We start from the raw sequence: 16,548 nt of genomic DNA, 5'->3' as shown, positions 1-16,548 counted from the left end.
CACTCAGTGAGGCAGTGGACTCGGTTCTCTTTGTGGGAACAGAGCCAACAAAGAGCTCTCCAGGTGGAAAAAGAGCAAATGAGGGAAGGAATCAAATCGCTCACAGGCATGCACACAATGGACCCATGATAGTCCAGGCCCAGCAAAAGATTCACTTGATTGAGTTTCTAATGGGAAGACAGAGCCAGGTCCAGACAGCTTTCAGCTGAGTCCAAGAATAACACGAGATGTTCTGTAAATAAGATCACCAGGAAAGGATGGGGCCATGCACAGTGATGTTTCCAAGAGGATCCTCCTCTTCCTGGGCCCAGCAGAGGCCTTACTCTCTTTGCCCATGAATTTCCCTGTGGATTTGAGACACAGCTCCTACCCCACACCATCCTCCACCCCCAAGGACCGCTTTGCTCACAGCTGGTAGCCCCTGGAAGGCAGGAGGAAAATGAAAACCAGACCGGGGTTCCAAGACTGACACCCAGGGCTCTCCCAGGTTCTTCCCAGCTCCAACACAAACACAGAACATCTGTGAGCAGCCGAAGGAGATGGTTGGGGCAGGTTTATGTGGTCTTACAGGGAAGGCTGAGCACAGAGGATACCGAGTTTGGAGTCAGAAAGACCTAAACTCAGATTGTAACTCAAGTCCCTCAACCTCTCTTGGTTACAGTTTCCTAATCTTGAAGTGAGATCCATTCAGTGTCCATTTAAAATAAAACTTCTTAGCAAACTAAAAACTGCAGGGAACTTTGCTAACCTAACATTTCTACACAGAAAAAAAAAAAAAAAGCAAAATTTATTCTCGGCATCTAAACGTTAGAAGCATTCCTTACGAAGTGAAAAAAAACAAGACAAAGATTCTTACTGTAACGACTTCTATTTAATGTAGTGCTGGAGGCTTCAGCCAGTATTATTCAGAAAACAATAGGAAGAAATAAGCTTTTTAAAATGGAAAGGTGAAACAGAACCATTGGTATTTGTAGATAAGGGTAGTCAGAAAAATCTGAAAGATCCTGCAAATAAGCTAGAATTCATAAGAAAGTTTATCAAGTATGAATGTAAGATCAATATACTTACAAAAAAATCAACCACATTTCTCTGTACAAAACTGACAATATTTAAAGTGTACCACTTAGGGCTGGCAATTTACCTAAATAGCACAAGTGCTTGCCTGGCAAGCATGAGGTCATCAGTTTGATTCTTGGTACCAAAAACAAAACAAATTGTACCATTTAGGGATGGACATATGGCTCAGTGGCACAGAGCCTGCCTGGCAAGCATGAGGTCCTAAGTTCAATTCCTGGTACCAAAATAAATAAATTGATTAATTAATTAATGTTAAAAAAAATTTAGGTAGGCATGGAGGCTCATATGTCTGTAATCCTAGCACTTAGGAGACTGAGGCAGGAGGATTGCTGCAAGTTTGATGACAGTCTGTGCTACACAGTGAGTTCAAGGCCAGCCTGAACTGCATAGCAAAACCCTGTCTCAAAAAGACAAAAATAAGTTAAATAAAAATTTTTTTTAAAAAGGACTACTTACAATAGAGGTTTTTAAAAAAGTAATTTGGGGTTAAGGGTGTAACTCGGTGGTAAGCACTGAAAATTGAGTAAGTAAGTATCTGACCTGGTATCTAACAAAAGACACACAGGAGAAAATAATTGAAAGACAGTCAAGACCCAAATAAATGAGGTGGTATATATCATATTCATGGATGGAGAGACAGTCTGATAAGATGTCAGTTTCACCTAAATTGATCTATAGATTCGATATAAATCCATCCAACAAAGTTTTTCAAGAAATTTTAAAAGATGACATTGAAATTTATAAGAAAGAAAATAAATAGTAAAGATACCCTTGACAAAGAACGAGGTTGGGAAGGCTTAGCATTTCAAATGAAATGAAACAAAATTAGACTGTAATTTTGGCTCAGGAATCACCAAATTAACAGGGAGCCAAAAACCAACCCACACATACATGGAAACATACAACACGAGGACGGCGCCTCAAATCAGTAGTGAAAGTACAAACTATAAGAAGTGATGCCAGGACAGTTGATTATCCCGATGGAAAAAGGAAAATCCTTAATTCAAACCACACACAAAAATTAACTCCAGATGGACAAAGATTTAAGTGTAAAATACAAAATATTAGAAGTTTGAGAAAAAAAATAAAAATATGGTCTTGGTTAGGGAAGCAGTTCTTTAAAGAAAACATAAAAAGCAGACATCATAAAGAAAAAGACCAACAACACTGACTACATTAAAATAAAAACTTTCTATTCATCTAAAGACTCTATAAATAACCCAGAAACATGAGCCATGAATTGGAGAAGATATTTGCAATTCATATGTGACAAAAGATTATTATCCTAAATATATAAAGAACTCCTAAAAACCACTAAGAAAGCAACAAAAAGCCCAATAGAAAATTAGGTGAAAGACATGAACAGGCATTTCATGGAAGAAGAGACCTGAATGGCCAATAATGACTTGAAAATGCATTCAACCTCATCAGTAATCAGAGATATGCAAATTAAGCCTATAGGGAATTACCATTTTATACAAACTACTTTGGCAAAAGGAAGAAGGTTGACAAGTTTTGATCATGATGCAGAGCAACAAAATCTTACACACTGCTGCTAGGAGTGAAAATAGGCAAAACCACTTTGGAAAACCACCTGGCACCATCTTGCTAAATTTAAGAAGCACGTAATCCCTGATCCAGCAACTCTACTTTCAGAATCCCACAACATAGGCATCTACAGGGTTACAGAAAAATGTTTCCTGCACCCTCCTTTAGGATAACCAGACTCCAACCAGATACTGTAGTTCTGGATGGCAGAATGGAGACAGTCACACAGTAGAAAAGCAGATATCACAGAAACAGAAATGGACTACAGCAAAATATCCGCGTGGGCAAATACGAGAACGTGACATTGAGTTGCAAGACAAGAGTCTGATTTCATCTTTATAAAGCTTAAAAATGAGTGAAACTACACAATGCATTCTTTGAAGAAATGCACACCCAAAGACAAGAACAGCATAAATGCATATTTAGGGGAATATTTCTGTCTAAGAAGGAGGAAGGGATTTAACTGGGGAGAAGAACCTAGCCAGTGTTCTAACAATGCACTTGTGGGGTTCACTGGTGTTTGTTGTATTGTTACAACTTTATGACTTTCATAAATATCACGTTTTCTTTTATACTAATCAAGACTAACTAGAATAAAAACATGTAGGATGAAGAAATTGATGACACATTCCTAGTGCATAACAGCTGATTCACTCTGCTCCCTGAATCCAAACATAGCACAACATGATTTACACAATCTCATTTAGGTTTCAAGTCAGCCCTGAAGAACCCCAAACAGCACTGAAGAGAACCAGGAAAGATGACCTTCATCACCAATTTAAAGGCAGGAAACAGACATCCAAGAGTTAGGCAACTTGCTCTAGGTCACACGGCTGAAAGAAACCAGTGCAAGTCTGTGTGAAGTCAGGCTGGTCCCTCCAAGCCACTGGATCCCTTCTGCTCACACAGCAAGTGTTCCACTAGTTGTGAGGCTGCTCTGATCCCTTCTGATCCAAAGAGCAGCACCAGCAACAATCACATGTAACCTTGCATCCCTGTTGCATTGACAGAATCCCATGCCAGCTCCCTTAGCATACAATGCAAATACCCCTGGGCAGTTTCTCTAAATTTCTGGTGGTACACAGCAGATGCTTTGGTTAGGGGTATACCAAAATCATCCAAGGTGGAGTTGGCCCCAGAGGAGCTTGATCCTGTTGGCTCAGGTGGGGAAACCCAAAGCCTTGGAAGGGGCCTGGGACCAGCACTTACCCCTGGGGCTATAGCCTGGTGCATCCATAAAGGACAGGCCCAGTCGCTCATCCTCCTGTAAGGTGCTCTGGTCTGTGAAGCTCCGGTCTACAGCGCTCATCATGTGTGTCTTCTCCTGGCGATAGTTGACAGTGGCCTTAGCCATGTTCACCGGCTTCCTGCGTGTGGGGAGGGGGCTTGATGAGAGACAGAGGCCCTGTGCTGGGATGGATAGCCCAGAGGTGGGAGCACAGGTGCCAGCAGTCAAGCAGCCTCAGGGCCAGGCAGCTGTCCTAGAAACATGTGCAGAGACAATAAAGCAGCTCTGCCTCCATCCTCCACTCCCCAGCTTCTGCCCCCACTTCACCCCAAATGGCCAATAGTAGAGGCCTCGTACTGAGGCCTCGTCCTAACCCTACTAGCTCCGAGGTCTCAGTTCCCAGGTCTCAGGAAATGGGGATAAAATTCATTCTGGGCCTAATTCGTTATCACAGCAGGCAGACACTATAACCCAAGCTAGGAGCAGTGATAGCCAGGCTCCAGGCCCAGCATGGCCCACCTCTCACAGAGGCCTGGCCTGGAAGCTCCTTTTGGTCCTGCAACAGGTATCAGGCCCTCTGGCAGATCAAGAGGCTGCTCAGTAGCTCAAGAGTCTCCTTGAGTACAGTAAACTCCAGCCTCGACTCTCGTTTCTCCCAGCACCCCTGGGATGTGGGATGGCCCCACATAGACTACCCCAGACTTGCAAAGTAATGCATATGGGGTGCATACTCCCCACTGTCCACCTGCCCAGCATGCCGCTGAAAGCAGAGAGGAAGTGCGAGCCCCCTTGGGCCTGGCTTCTCTCCTCTGACTCTTGAGGAACATTCAGGATGTGGGAGGAGAGTGGCGTACAGAGATCCATGAACAAGAGGGTGAAAATGGGTGAGGGAAATGAACTGGGACCTGTGTGGAAAGCTCCAAAGGAAAGAGCTGCTCACCTGCTTGGTCCTACACTGTGCAGGTGTGGGCAGGCATGAGGAAGAAAGTGCAGGGTACAGAGGGCTCAGGGACACTGACCATCAATGGGGACAAGGACTCCCGTTGGCCAATCCTGGACCCAAGGGCTCTCTAGAGCAGGGAAGGATGGGGTGACTCACCTACCTAACCCACCAGGCTCAGGCATCACCCCCACTGTGGCCCAGGATGAAGCCCAAGACTCCTCTGGGGCCAGGTCAAGAGAAAACTCTGTGGCTACACCCTCGGTTGACTACCTTGAGGTAGAAAGAGAAGTGGTAGGACACAGAGGATGAAGAGAGTGAGACTAAAGGACAGTAACACGAAAGAGAGAGATGGGGACAGAAAGAGAAGGATGGATGGGCCAGACACCAGCAAACCACAGGAGGACAGACAGAGGGTCATGGACAGCAGACAGCTGCCAACCTGGCTGACAATGGCACCTGAGAGGACCCACCACCAAGTGGACCCTGGCTAGAGGGCAGTCTCAGTGTGTGGACCACAAGGCTCTGCTCCCAGCCCAGAGCTCGCAGCCTGACCCATAGGGGACAGAGCTATGAGGGACACATGACCTTGCTGGCCTCTGCATGATCTCAGAGTGAGATGAGGCCAGTGGAATTTAACACAGACATTTTCAAAAGTTCTGCATTTAGATTCAAAAATTATCTGCACAAGGCACAAGGGAAGGAGAACCGCCCCGTCAGCAAGATCTGCAAGAGCTGAGTTGAAGGCTCAGTGCCAGCGGAGGGAGGTCTGGGCACAGAGAAGCAATGCCGGAAACTGGGATGTGAGCAGCAGGCCCAGGACAAGTGTAGAGAGGACACCAAGCTCAGGGAGACAACATGACTTGCCTATGGGAAGCAGCAGAGGCAGCTGACTGACTACAAAATCGACGCTCATGGCCTTGACTTGAGGACGAGAGGACAGGAGAGAGAACAAAGAAGGGGTCCCGAGGCAGAGGTGGTCGCAGAGAAAGGGCTACACTAGGCCAAAACAGGGCCCAGGATCCCCGTCCAAGGGTCACAGGGCCTCGCCCTGGGGGTTCCAGCCAGGAGTACTACTTACGGGTAGCAGGAGTAGGCGTAGTGGTCTCTCCTGGCAGCATGCAAAGAGAATAGCATAGTGTGTCCACCGTCTCCCAGCAAAGCAGACAAAAATGCCAGCCAGCAGGGAGACCCTGCAGCTTCCTGAGCCAGGGAGAAGACAGGCCAGGCCCTGGACACGCCAGAGTGCCTTCCCTGGCCTGGGGACTGGATGGGCTTAGGCCTCGAGAACCAGTACCACAGGCCTTTCCTGAACCTCTATGGAGCCACTGCTGGGATGCAAAGGTGGGCAAAGGACCTGGGGGATACACAGCTGTCACAATACAGACGCACACTCACACATAAACAGATTCACACACACACACACACATATGCTCACACACGAAACACATATTCCCACATCCTCATGTGCACTCAAATGCATGTATACACATGTACAGATACGCACATGCATGTGCATCCAAACAGCAACACAGTCACATGGACACAGATTTACAAACACATACAGAGGCCCCCACACAGAGACAGAGATCCCTCCACTCATCTGGGGTCCTCTCAACCTTGCAGATCCCCACCACCCACAGGTCCCACTGCCCCCAGCATGCAGCCATCTGCATACACTTGAACTGGGAGGGAGAGGGGCCAGGGATGGGGAAAGGGCAGCATTTAGCAGGTCCAGCTAATGCACAGGGCATACCTAGGCCTGCCACTTCATACACCAACTGGCTGTGGGGCTAAGGAGCCAAACCCCACTCTGCATGTACAACCTCATATCACTGCAGCACACCCTCAGGGAGAAGCCAGAGCAGGGTTGAACCCATTTCACAGATGGGGAGGCTGTGCCCAAGGGAGTCAGGGCAGAGTACACAACAGGCCTCAGGTCTCTAGGTAAATGGCTTAGGACCATGGCCCTGAGCCTCCTCTGTGTTCCCCACAAGGCCCCATCAGTCCCCAGGGGTGGAGATGACTGACCTCTTTAACAATATCCTACACTTACACCCCAAGCTAATCTGCCACCCCACCTGTTCCAGATCTGCTTTGTTCCAACACCCCCCAACACAAGCTTGTGAAACCCAATGGCCTCTGAAGGCCACAACAGAGTGAGCGCTAGAAGAGGACTAAGAGGCTTTTAACAGACACAGGAGATGCAACACGGTGTGCTGCAGGGCAGGAAGGCACTGCAGGCTTCTGCATGAAGAGGGGTCTCCTGGTGAGGCTTTGACAGCACCTCTGATCCCCGCCCTGGCCAAATGTTGTCTGTGCTGGGGTGAGGGGAATGTCCCACAAGGCAATCCTGCATATCCTAGCAGCACCCCACACGCATGGCCCTCTCCATCCCCACCCCTACCCCACTTAGAATCGTCTCTTCCCAGGCTCCCTGCTAGGGAGAAGTACAGGACCTTGCCAAGTGCAGGTACCTACTTCAAGGTCCTTAAAATCAGACCTGAGTTCACCTGAGTTCAGATTAAGCCCTGCCATGGAGACGAGTGACACGGAAAAACTGCTAAGTACAGTTCCTTCATCAGCTTAAAAAAAAAGGAGTCAGATCTGCTTCATTTGCCAGGATCCAAGAAGGAAGTGTTCTCTGATGTATTCCAAACACCAGAACACTGCCTGGCATGTGGTAGGTGCTCACAGCTAACATACTAATGGATGGTGTGTGCAAAGGCTCCCGGCACATAGTAATTACTCATTAAATGATAATTAAAAACATTTTGTCTCACAAAGCTGTTCAGGGACCAGGGAAGGGAAAAATAGGAGCCTAAGGCCCTGAATAGACCACTCCCACACCCCCACTCCACTGGCACATCCGCCCCCAGACTCCCTCTCCTGCTGGTGCCTGGCCTCACACAAGGTGGCCCTTGCCAGCTTTCTGTCATCTCCCTGGATCCTACTTATCTGCTCCTGGCAGCCTAGGGAACCAGCGCCAACTCGCCCATGTATGCCCAGCCTGGCAGCAGCAGTAGCTAAGGAAGCCAGAGCCCAGGTGGAGAGAGAAGATGACGTTGGCTCTGCCTCTGGCTCCCTGGGTCACCTTAAACAGGTATGCTACCCCCTCTGGGGCTCAGCAGCCCTATCCCTCAATTAAGGTGCATGGGTCACAGTGTCCTCAGGCTGCCCACGATAGAATGAGGTAAAGGACAGGGTCAGCAGCCCTCAACCTCCAGAGCCAGAGCTGCTGCTCAGACTACATGCACTGCATCTACAGGGCTCCCAGGAGAGTGTTTTGTTTTGCTTTATTTTGAAAACAGGTTCTGTCGCTTTAAAAAGATTCAAAATCACTAGACTAAATGTCCTTAAACTACCCAGCAGCTCTCTCATTCTGGGGCTCTGAGCCTGTACAATTCTAAACTCTGAGATTCCTAGAATCCTAAATCCTAGATTTTGGAAATTCTACTATTCTAAGTCCTGGATTCTAAGGTGTGCTAGGCACAGTGCAGAAACACCTGACATGAAGATGAGGTTGCACCTTTGACACTTAGGGGTTCTGGGGGAAAAAGGGGCAGGAGGACTCCCCAGTGATCCACAGCAGCAAGGTCCAGGGCAAGCTGAAACCGACAGGGTGGAGGGCGTGGGAGAGCCACGGCTCAGGGGCCTTGGTTAGAAAGGGAGTGAGCAGCACACTCCTGGCCAGACCAACTACAGGATCACATGTTCAGGGCAGACAAATGGGCTGGCAATCTGCAGGGGACTGAGGTTCAAAGTCAGGTCACCTGCACACCTTCCCTATTAGGAACAGCCCCCTGCAGGCACAGGGAAGCAGGGCCCACAGCCAGCACAGTTTCTTGGCACGGCACCAGGCACCAAGTGCCTTCCCACAGGACAATAACTAGCACCGGATGGCCAGACTGGCATGCCAGCCATGCTGCTCCAGGGCAGCTTCACTCACTGAGTCTCTGGCTTCCTACTGCCCCACTCTGGTTCCTCCAGAGGCTCCGTGCCCAGGCTAGCAGCCCCCCACATAGCCACCAGGCTGTTGCCCTACCAGTCACCAACCGCACTTCTCTGTGCCCACTGGGTCTTTGAGGTCTAGGAGCCACAGATGGGCCAGGGCACAGGCCTCACTCACCCCTTTCGAATGATGACAATGATGGCCCCCAGGAGGAGGATAAGGACCGCAAGCCCCCCCGCACAGATGCCCAGGATGAGCCCCATCTCCTCCGATCTCTGAGACACCTCCAGGGGCCGCTTGCTTTCCTTGCAGGCAGCTGGGGAGAACAAAGCAGAAAAAGAATCAGAGGGGCAACGGGAAGCACCCAGCGCAACCTGCAGCCAAAGGACAGACTAAGCAGCACAGACAGCCGCCATCAAAAGATAGGGTCTATTCTTCTTTGTCCCTTCTGCCTCCCAGTTCAGTGTTCGCCCACCCTGCCTTGGCAGGAATAGCCTCCTTCCTCAAATGCTCTGCATCATTCTTTCAGGGAGTGTTTAAGGGCTGAGGCACAGCTCAGTGTCAGAGCACTTGCCTAGCACGTGTGAAGCTCTAGGTTCAACCTCCTGTACCCGCTCCCAATAGAGTTCCCACACATGGGGATGGAGGACACCTGGGCTTCAGACCCACACTATTGGCCTCGTTTGAGGTGACAGAAGGGAAATTTTATACTTCAGGCATCACAGAATGGTAACCAAGCACATTTCATGTCTAGAGGAGGGATAATCCCTACAACACAGGCTCCAGTGTTCCTAAATCTCTCCTGTCACAGATACCAAACTCAGAACTAGCACCTCATAACTATCACCTTCAATGCCCAACAGAATGGCTCCCCCTCCATAGGCCTGTCCCAAGCCCTACCAGTACCCCATGCAGCCTAGGGGCAGGGCTCTTGAGGTGGGGCACAAGGGAGCCAAGAAAGAAAGCTCTGTGTGACCCAGGCCTGCCTACTGCCAAGATGCACGCCCACAGGCCTGGATCCTCAGGACCTGCTCCTCAGCCCTATGTAGGAAAAAAGGAACCCAGTGGTACTCACCTTTCCTGGCGATTCGGATACAGTTCAACCGGGTTTCCTGGAAGCACAGATGAGGGGCTCAGCACCAGGGAAGGCCCATCACGCCCTCCCCAGGTTTCTTGGGTGTGATCAGGGTTGGTGAGGTATGAACTGTAACAAAGGACAGTTCATCCAGCAGGAAGGCCTAGGAGTGGGGGTGCAGGGTACAGAGGGGAAGGGCCTTCCTTATATACAGCAGACCTTAAGAAAAGGGGACCCTTAAGAAAAGGGGACGAGATACAAGCAGCAGAGAAACAGCCTGGGAAGCAGGGCAGGATCTCAGAAATGAGGGTGGGTCTACAACCAAAGGTCTGGTTAGAAGCCAGAGCAGGAACGATCCACAGAGGGAAGAAACAGAAGACAGTGAGGCCTCACGGGAAGACCGGGACTGGGAAGGAGACGCGGCCTAGGCCTCAGATGTGAAAGCAGGAACCTGAGATGGACGCCTCTGGAAGAGCATCCTGAAACAAGGTAGGGCCTTGGGAAGGAGCAATGGCTAGGCAGAGGACCTGGATAAAAAGGACTTCAGGTAAGAAGCTTCCAGAAGGGGCTACTACTCTATGGGAAGGAGCCTGAGGATGGGAGAGATGCTTTCAAGGGAAAAAGAAGAGGCAATAGGAAGGGAAAGGGGCGGGGTATCAGGCCTCTCTGGTAGGATTGCTCCAACATATCTCCAGCTTGCCATGTACCATCCCAACCTCCCTCACCTCTACCCTGGCCGGTCCCTCACCCCTTTCAGGTGGCTTGCTGCCTGGAAGTAGATGAGGTAGGACTTTCTGGGCTCGAGTGGTGGGTTCCAGAAGCCGCGATACGTCTGGTTGTCACCCACCGTGAAGGGCATGGCTTCCAGCAGGCTGCTGGCCGCCAGTTCAGCCCCAAAATAGTGCACCAGGCCACGAGCCAGCGCCGCCTCGAAAGTCAGAGGCACTGGGAAGCAGTCCTGGCCACCTGGCTCCCGACGCAGCCTCCGTGGTCTTTCCTCCTCCACAATCACCTGGTACACACTGGACAGGGAGAGGACAACGCAAGTAATCACAGGCAGGCTCAAGGACCAGGAGAGTTGTCCTGTAGCAGAGGGCATGGGTCTTGGTGTCAGGCTCACCTGGGAACTAATCTTAACTGCCCCTTACTACCTGGGCAAATCAATTAACTTCCCTGGGTCTGAGTTTCCTCCTCTGTAAAATGAGAGTGACTGAGACATAGACAAAAGAACAGACAAGTTTAGCAAACAGCTAGTGCATCTCAGTGCTGTGCATGTTATTAACCAAAGCTGAGAATCCCGGCCCTGCTCAATGGAAGCATGCCTCAGTGCACCTTCCTGATGCTGACACAGACTGAGCAGTGCTGACACAGACCTGAGCAGCTGAAGCTACCAATGATTCCTCTCTGGGCCTCACGGCTGGATGAGATTCATTCATTCCTTCAGAAAATGTTTCTTGAGGACTGGGTTACAGTTCAGCATTGTAGCACCTGCCTAGCACGTGGGAAGCCATAGGCTCAATCTCCCATATCACTCCCAATAAAGTATTTGCTGAGCTCAGATGAAGGTCCCCATGCTGGGCCCTAGGGAATCTCAGTTTTCTGAAGTTGTCCACTAGTAGGAGAGATGGACACTAAGCAAACAAGGTCAGACCTGATACAAGTCTAGTATCCTCCCACCTGAGGCAGCTTCTCCGTCTGCAAACAGAACCTGCTGTCTCCGGGCCCAGCCCACCTGCTCTGAGTTGTGTTTCCTGCTCCTAAAGTCTGTGATTCTGTTTATTTTATCACTTTACTGACAGGCTTTTTGCTGTGAGTACCTCCAAATCCTCAGTGGAACAAAGCCGAGAGTAAATATGTGAATGTTGACAAATTTAAATATTCCCCACAACAGTCTCTGTCACATCTCACCATGTGAAACCCCATACTGACAGCTTTTGCTCTGGGAAGCAGAAATGCCGTTTCCCTGCTCTCCAGCTGTTACTTTTGAGCTTCCAAGTTGCGGGAGTCAGGAGTGTTGGTCACCAGCCCATTGCCTGTCACTAGCCTGTTACGAACACCAGCCCAAGACCCTTTGGCCTCCACCTCCCCACAGAGGTCAGGCCTCTCCCAGCCTCACGCCTCACAAAGAATCGTAATTCACATCAGCTGTGAGCAAAGCCCATTTTAATCTGGAATGATCCCCATTGTACAGAAAAGAAAACAGAGGATAGCTTATAGCTCAGAGAAGTCCAGGATGTGACATGCCCTGGGTCACAGAGCCATCGTGCCTCACCCTGGCCATCATGTCCCACTTCCTTGCCCTCACCCAGCCTTGTCCTCACCATCTCTGACCAGTCCAGCTCATAGAATCCCTCAGGAGGACAGGAAAGGAGGAGCATTTCCCAGGTCCTCCCTGATCCAGCTCCACAAGGGCCCCAAGGTTCCAATAAAATGCAAAAAGCCCTGACTTTTTCCTGGGTCACTCTTGAGGGTCTTGGAACCAGCTAGGCCATAACTTGCATTGGCAAATATGGGTGGAGACACAGCAGGTGAGGAGGTAAGGATGTCAGGGTCTGCCTGGGGCACATGAGCAAGGCCACCACCCTCTCCCCACGGATCACCATGGCAGAGGGAAGCAATAGACTAGCATGGCAGGGAGGCACTGTGACTTCCAGAAAAGGGACAGGTTTGCAAATAGACCTGCAGTGCAAATCCCTTATAGCTGCACAGCCTTCAGACCAAGTTATCAGGCTCTGAGCCAGTTTCCTGTTGTGTGAAATGAAGCAGTAATACACACTGCATGCGGCAGCACACGGACAAAAGGACTTGATGTACCCAGCGTCCCCAGCACAGTGTCTGGCTGACAGTAAGATGTACACACAATTGTACAAATACCATCATGTTCTCATACACATGCACTCATCTCTCTCACACATCCCTTTCACACATGTTCACATCTCCATGCCACACACTGCACACACACACACACCTGTATCACAAAGACAAACCCAGGCTGCTCACCTCATTCACACACACTCCATCCCCACCCCAGCACCTTCCACCGGCAAAAGCAGCCGAAAGACATCAGCAGCTTTCCTCGCAGAAGGAAGCACTGAAGCCAAGCTCTCAGCCACCCAGGGGGAGGCCTCATCTGACAGCTACTCTAGCCCCCTAGAAAGCTCATCCCTGTGTCCCCATGGACAGAGCTAGAAGATATAAGGCCTCCAGAGTTTCACTTCTCCAAGATGTCTGAGGAAAGGGCCCCAGGACGTGCCTTCTCTAGGATGGATGCAGTCACTACCAGGACAGAATGATGCATGTCCACAGAGGGGATGACCGCAGGCTTTCCACCTGCCTGGAATGTCCACCTTCGCCTGAGCCCCGAGTCACAGACTAAGGCAGAACAAGGGAGCCAGCCAAGTGGGGGTACTAGACCAGAGGATGAGGCCTCTCCCAGGCAGTCCTGGCCTCCCACCCCCCACGCAGGCTTCCCCACCTGATGGGTGCACCTCGGCCCTGTGCCGGCCTCAGAAGTACGGTGATGGTGTTCTCAGACTCGCCCAGGGGTGACGGCATGTCGGCATAATCAAAGCTGGGAGCTGGGGAAGGGAACAGGGACATAAGCATGAAGCCTGGCCACTGGAACGGGAAGGCCACTGTTAACCACTGTCCTCAGATCTCTTCCCGTGCAGTCTTGTCCTCTTGTTCTCTCTGACCTGAACTTCTCCGGCTCCCAAACTTGAGCATCAAACCCCTGACCTAACCCTCTGATTCCACCAAGTTTCCTGAGCCCTCCTATTTAATCTTCCCTGGCCCCTTCAACCCCTAAAGGACAGCCTTATCTCACAGCAGGGGTCCTCTAACAACCCCAGGATGCTCCTACCCCTCTCCCCATGGAACCCTGGGACTGAGTCACTTCCCAAAGAGGCCAGACTGGGCTCAAGCAAGGCTCACCCGAAATGTTGGTGGTGATCTCAGTGAGTGCCGCCTGGCCGAAGCCTTTGCCCGTGCGGGCCCGCACGGAGAACAGGTAGGTGGTGCCTGGGTGCAGGTTGGAGAAGACGTGGTAGGTCTCATTGCGGAGCTTGGAGATGGTACGCCGTGGACCTGGCACGTTCACTGCTGGATCTGATGATTCAATGCTCTGGTAGCTGATCTGGGGGTAGGGGGCAGGAGGAACAGGAAGGTGGGCACGGGGGCAGGGACAGGATCACTGCACATCAGCATCGTCTCACCCATCACACTCCAGGGAAGCTGGGGATGCAGTTGGGCAAAGGGACAGGCTCTGCAGGACTGCGGGTGCTCCTTGGACCGGGCGTCTGGGAATCCTCACCTCTCCCCCTGCCCTCAAAGCCATCACCCCAGAAGCGCGGCACACAGACCCTGACCACAGTTGAGAGAAACACCTGTCAACCTCTGCCCTCCTATCCCTCCCTCTCCATACCGTCCTGCAAAGGAAAGACATCATCTTCCCACCTTCTACCCTGAGTCCCCATTCACCTCATATTGGGTGATGAGGCCATTGGGCTCCTGGGGCTCCTCCCACTTGAGGAAGATCATGTCCTCCAGTGGTGTGAAGGTCAAGGACTCAGCCGAAATCCCGCCAGGCACTATAAAAGGAAGGGGCAGGGGGAGCAGGGAAAGCGGGCTTTGGCTCCAAATACCAGCCTTTCCTCTTCCTAGCTGGTTCACTTGGTTTAGCCAATCCCTGGGAACTTCGGTTTCCTGGCCTGTGAAGTGGAGATGATGTACCCCCACCAACTGGAACTAAACAGTGTGAGGTACATGAAGCTCCAAGCAGCGGCAGTTCCCTAGGGTCTGCTTATTACTGAGTACTAAAAAGGACAGCTGCCACTGTCACTGCTGTGCAGGTCACATTCAACCAAGAGGGAAGTTTTAAGGCTCCTAATTTGGCTCCAGTAGTGTATTTTTCAGAACACACAGAGGCTTAACCAGAGAAACGAAAACAGCAATTGCATTAGGTTATTGGGACTATGGGTGGAGCTGTTTTCTTGTGTAAAGATATCTAATTACATAAACAGCATGTTGGATGCAGAAAACCTAAGTGAGCATAAAGAAAATTAACGGCACCTATAATTGCATCATCCAAACATAAATACCATCAAAATGTTAGCATAAACACTTCTCGGCATTGTTTGGTTTTTTGTTTTAACGTACACTCCATGAGCTCGCATAGGAATCTCATCTAGGAAGAAAACAGTCTCCAGGTGGGAAAACACCTTGATAAACCTTTGCAGGGAAGCTGAAGTCCTCAGGCAGAGAGAGCAGAAGCCGAAACAGCAATCAATGAAAGCTAAGCTGCTCTGCGTTAAGCAGTTCACAAGGCCACTAACCACCCATCCGAATGATAAAATGAAAAAGACAATTCCCAGTGTTAGTGAGGACACAAAGCAACCAAAATTTTCACACATGGCTAGTGGAGTGTAAATTGGTACAACCACTTTGGAAAGTGTCTGGCTTGTTCCTCTAATAATAAACGAATACCCTAAAACCTGGCTGTTCTCTACTTAGGCATAAAACTACCAAAACGTGTATTTCTACCCAAAAAAAAAAAAAAAATCTACAAGTCAAAAGAATCCAAAAAAACAGAAACAACCAAATACCCAACAATAGTAAATAGGATAAATAAATGTGGCCTATTCATTCTTACAATAAAATGCACAGCAGTAGGAAGAAATTCACAAGGACGTCATACAGCATATAAGCCCGTCTCTCGTGCATTAGAAGGGAAAGAAGAAATCCAGGCATCAAAAGAAGATTCACTCGCAGATGATTCTGTTTATGTGAGGCCCAGAAGTTAGTCTCTGGTTAATGGTCGGAATGAGAGTTAACCTTGGGAGGTAGTGACCAGGAGGTAGGGAGCAGGAGGGCACACAGAGTGGGCTCCTGGGATGCTGCAATGTGTCTACTGGTCTGCATGGGGTTCTGGTGTCCCGCATGAGAATTCATTGGGATGACCCCTTAGGATAGAAGGCAAACCACAAACCAAGGAGTACAGGGAGATCTGGAGATCAGCAAGAATCCAAGGGAAGACTTCGGACCTGGTCTGGCATTATGCATGGCTTATGGGGCAGTGGGGGTGTCACTCAGTGGTACAGTATGCACTTAGCAAGTGCAAGTTCACACATCCAGTGTTTAAAAAAATGATGCCAGAAGCCACATTTGAAACCTAGCTCTGCTACCAACCAACTACCAGTGTCTCACCTCATCTGTGAAATGGGGATAGGAATAGTGATCTACCAGATGGGGTTGTCATGGGATTATATACATTAATATAGGAAAAGCATTCAGAATAGAGTCTGCCATGCAGTAAATTCTTAGTAGGTACTATTTTGACACATGTAGAACACTGAACCCAACAATAAAAGAATGTAATATTTTCAAGTATACCTGGAACATCTACCAAAATTTAACCACTTACTGGGCCACAAAGCAAGGATCGACTCTCAAAGAACAAAATTTAGAGTACATACTCTGACCACAGGGGGATTAAGCTAGAAATCAGTAACAGAAAGACAATTACAGGTTCTAATTACTTAAAAACTAAGCAACAAGAACCAGGTGTGGTGGTGCACAACTATAATTCCAGCACTCCAGGAGGCTAAGGCTGGAGGATCCTTGCAAGTTCAGCACCAGCCTGGGCTACAAAGTGAGCTCAAATCCAGCCTGAACTGCATAGTGAGACCCTGTCTCAAAAAGACAAAAAAAGGAAAAAAAACCCTAAGCAA

The 16,548-nt window shown here is 49.6% G+C and overlaps 1 protein-coding gene across 7 annotated transcripts in view; it reads right to left on the bottom strand.

The window, feature by feature from the left end:
* Positions 1–16,548, bottom strand: part of Ptpru (protein tyrosine phosphatase receptor type U) — a 72,902-nt gene that overhangs the window by 23,570 nt on the left and 32,784 nt on the right. For 4 of the 7 annotated variants that reach the window (XM_023565656.2, XM_023565657.2, XM_003471252.5 and 1 more), the window contains exons 9-16: positions 14,300–14,409; positions 13,754–13,955; positions 13,296–13,398; positions 10,569–10,842; positions 9,821–9,857; positions 8,923–9,061; positions 5,875–5,904; positions 3,835–3,992 (exon numbers count right to left, since the gene is read on the bottom strand). In XM_023565656.2, coding sequence (XP_023421424.1) covers positions 3,835–3,992; positions 5,875–5,904; positions 8,923–9,061; positions 9,821–9,857; positions 10,569–10,842; positions 13,296–13,398; positions 13,754–13,955; positions 14,300–14,409 — 1,053 coding nt within the window. The remainder of the gene's footprint in view (positions 1–3,834; positions 3,993–5,874; positions 5,905–8,922; positions 9,062–9,820; positions 9,858–10,568; positions 10,843–13,295; positions 13,399–13,753; positions 13,956–14,299; positions 14,410–16,548) is intronic. The other 3 variants (XM_023565658.2, XM_005004248.4, XM_003471253.5) reach the window with 1 other exon arrangement.

The sequence above is a fragment of the Cavia porcellus genome, unplaced genomic scaffold, assembly GCF_034190915.1.
Source record: "Cavia porcellus strain 051 isolate PalLab524CR breed Dunkin Hartley unplaced genomic scaffold, mCavPor4.1 scaffold_25, whole genome shotgun sequence".
NCBI lineage: Eukaryota > Metazoa > Chordata > Mammalia > Rodentia > Caviidae > Cavia > Cavia porcellus.
The sequence above is the reverse complement of the archived record's forward strand: the minus strand, read 5'-3'. Positions and strand labels throughout refer to the sequence as shown.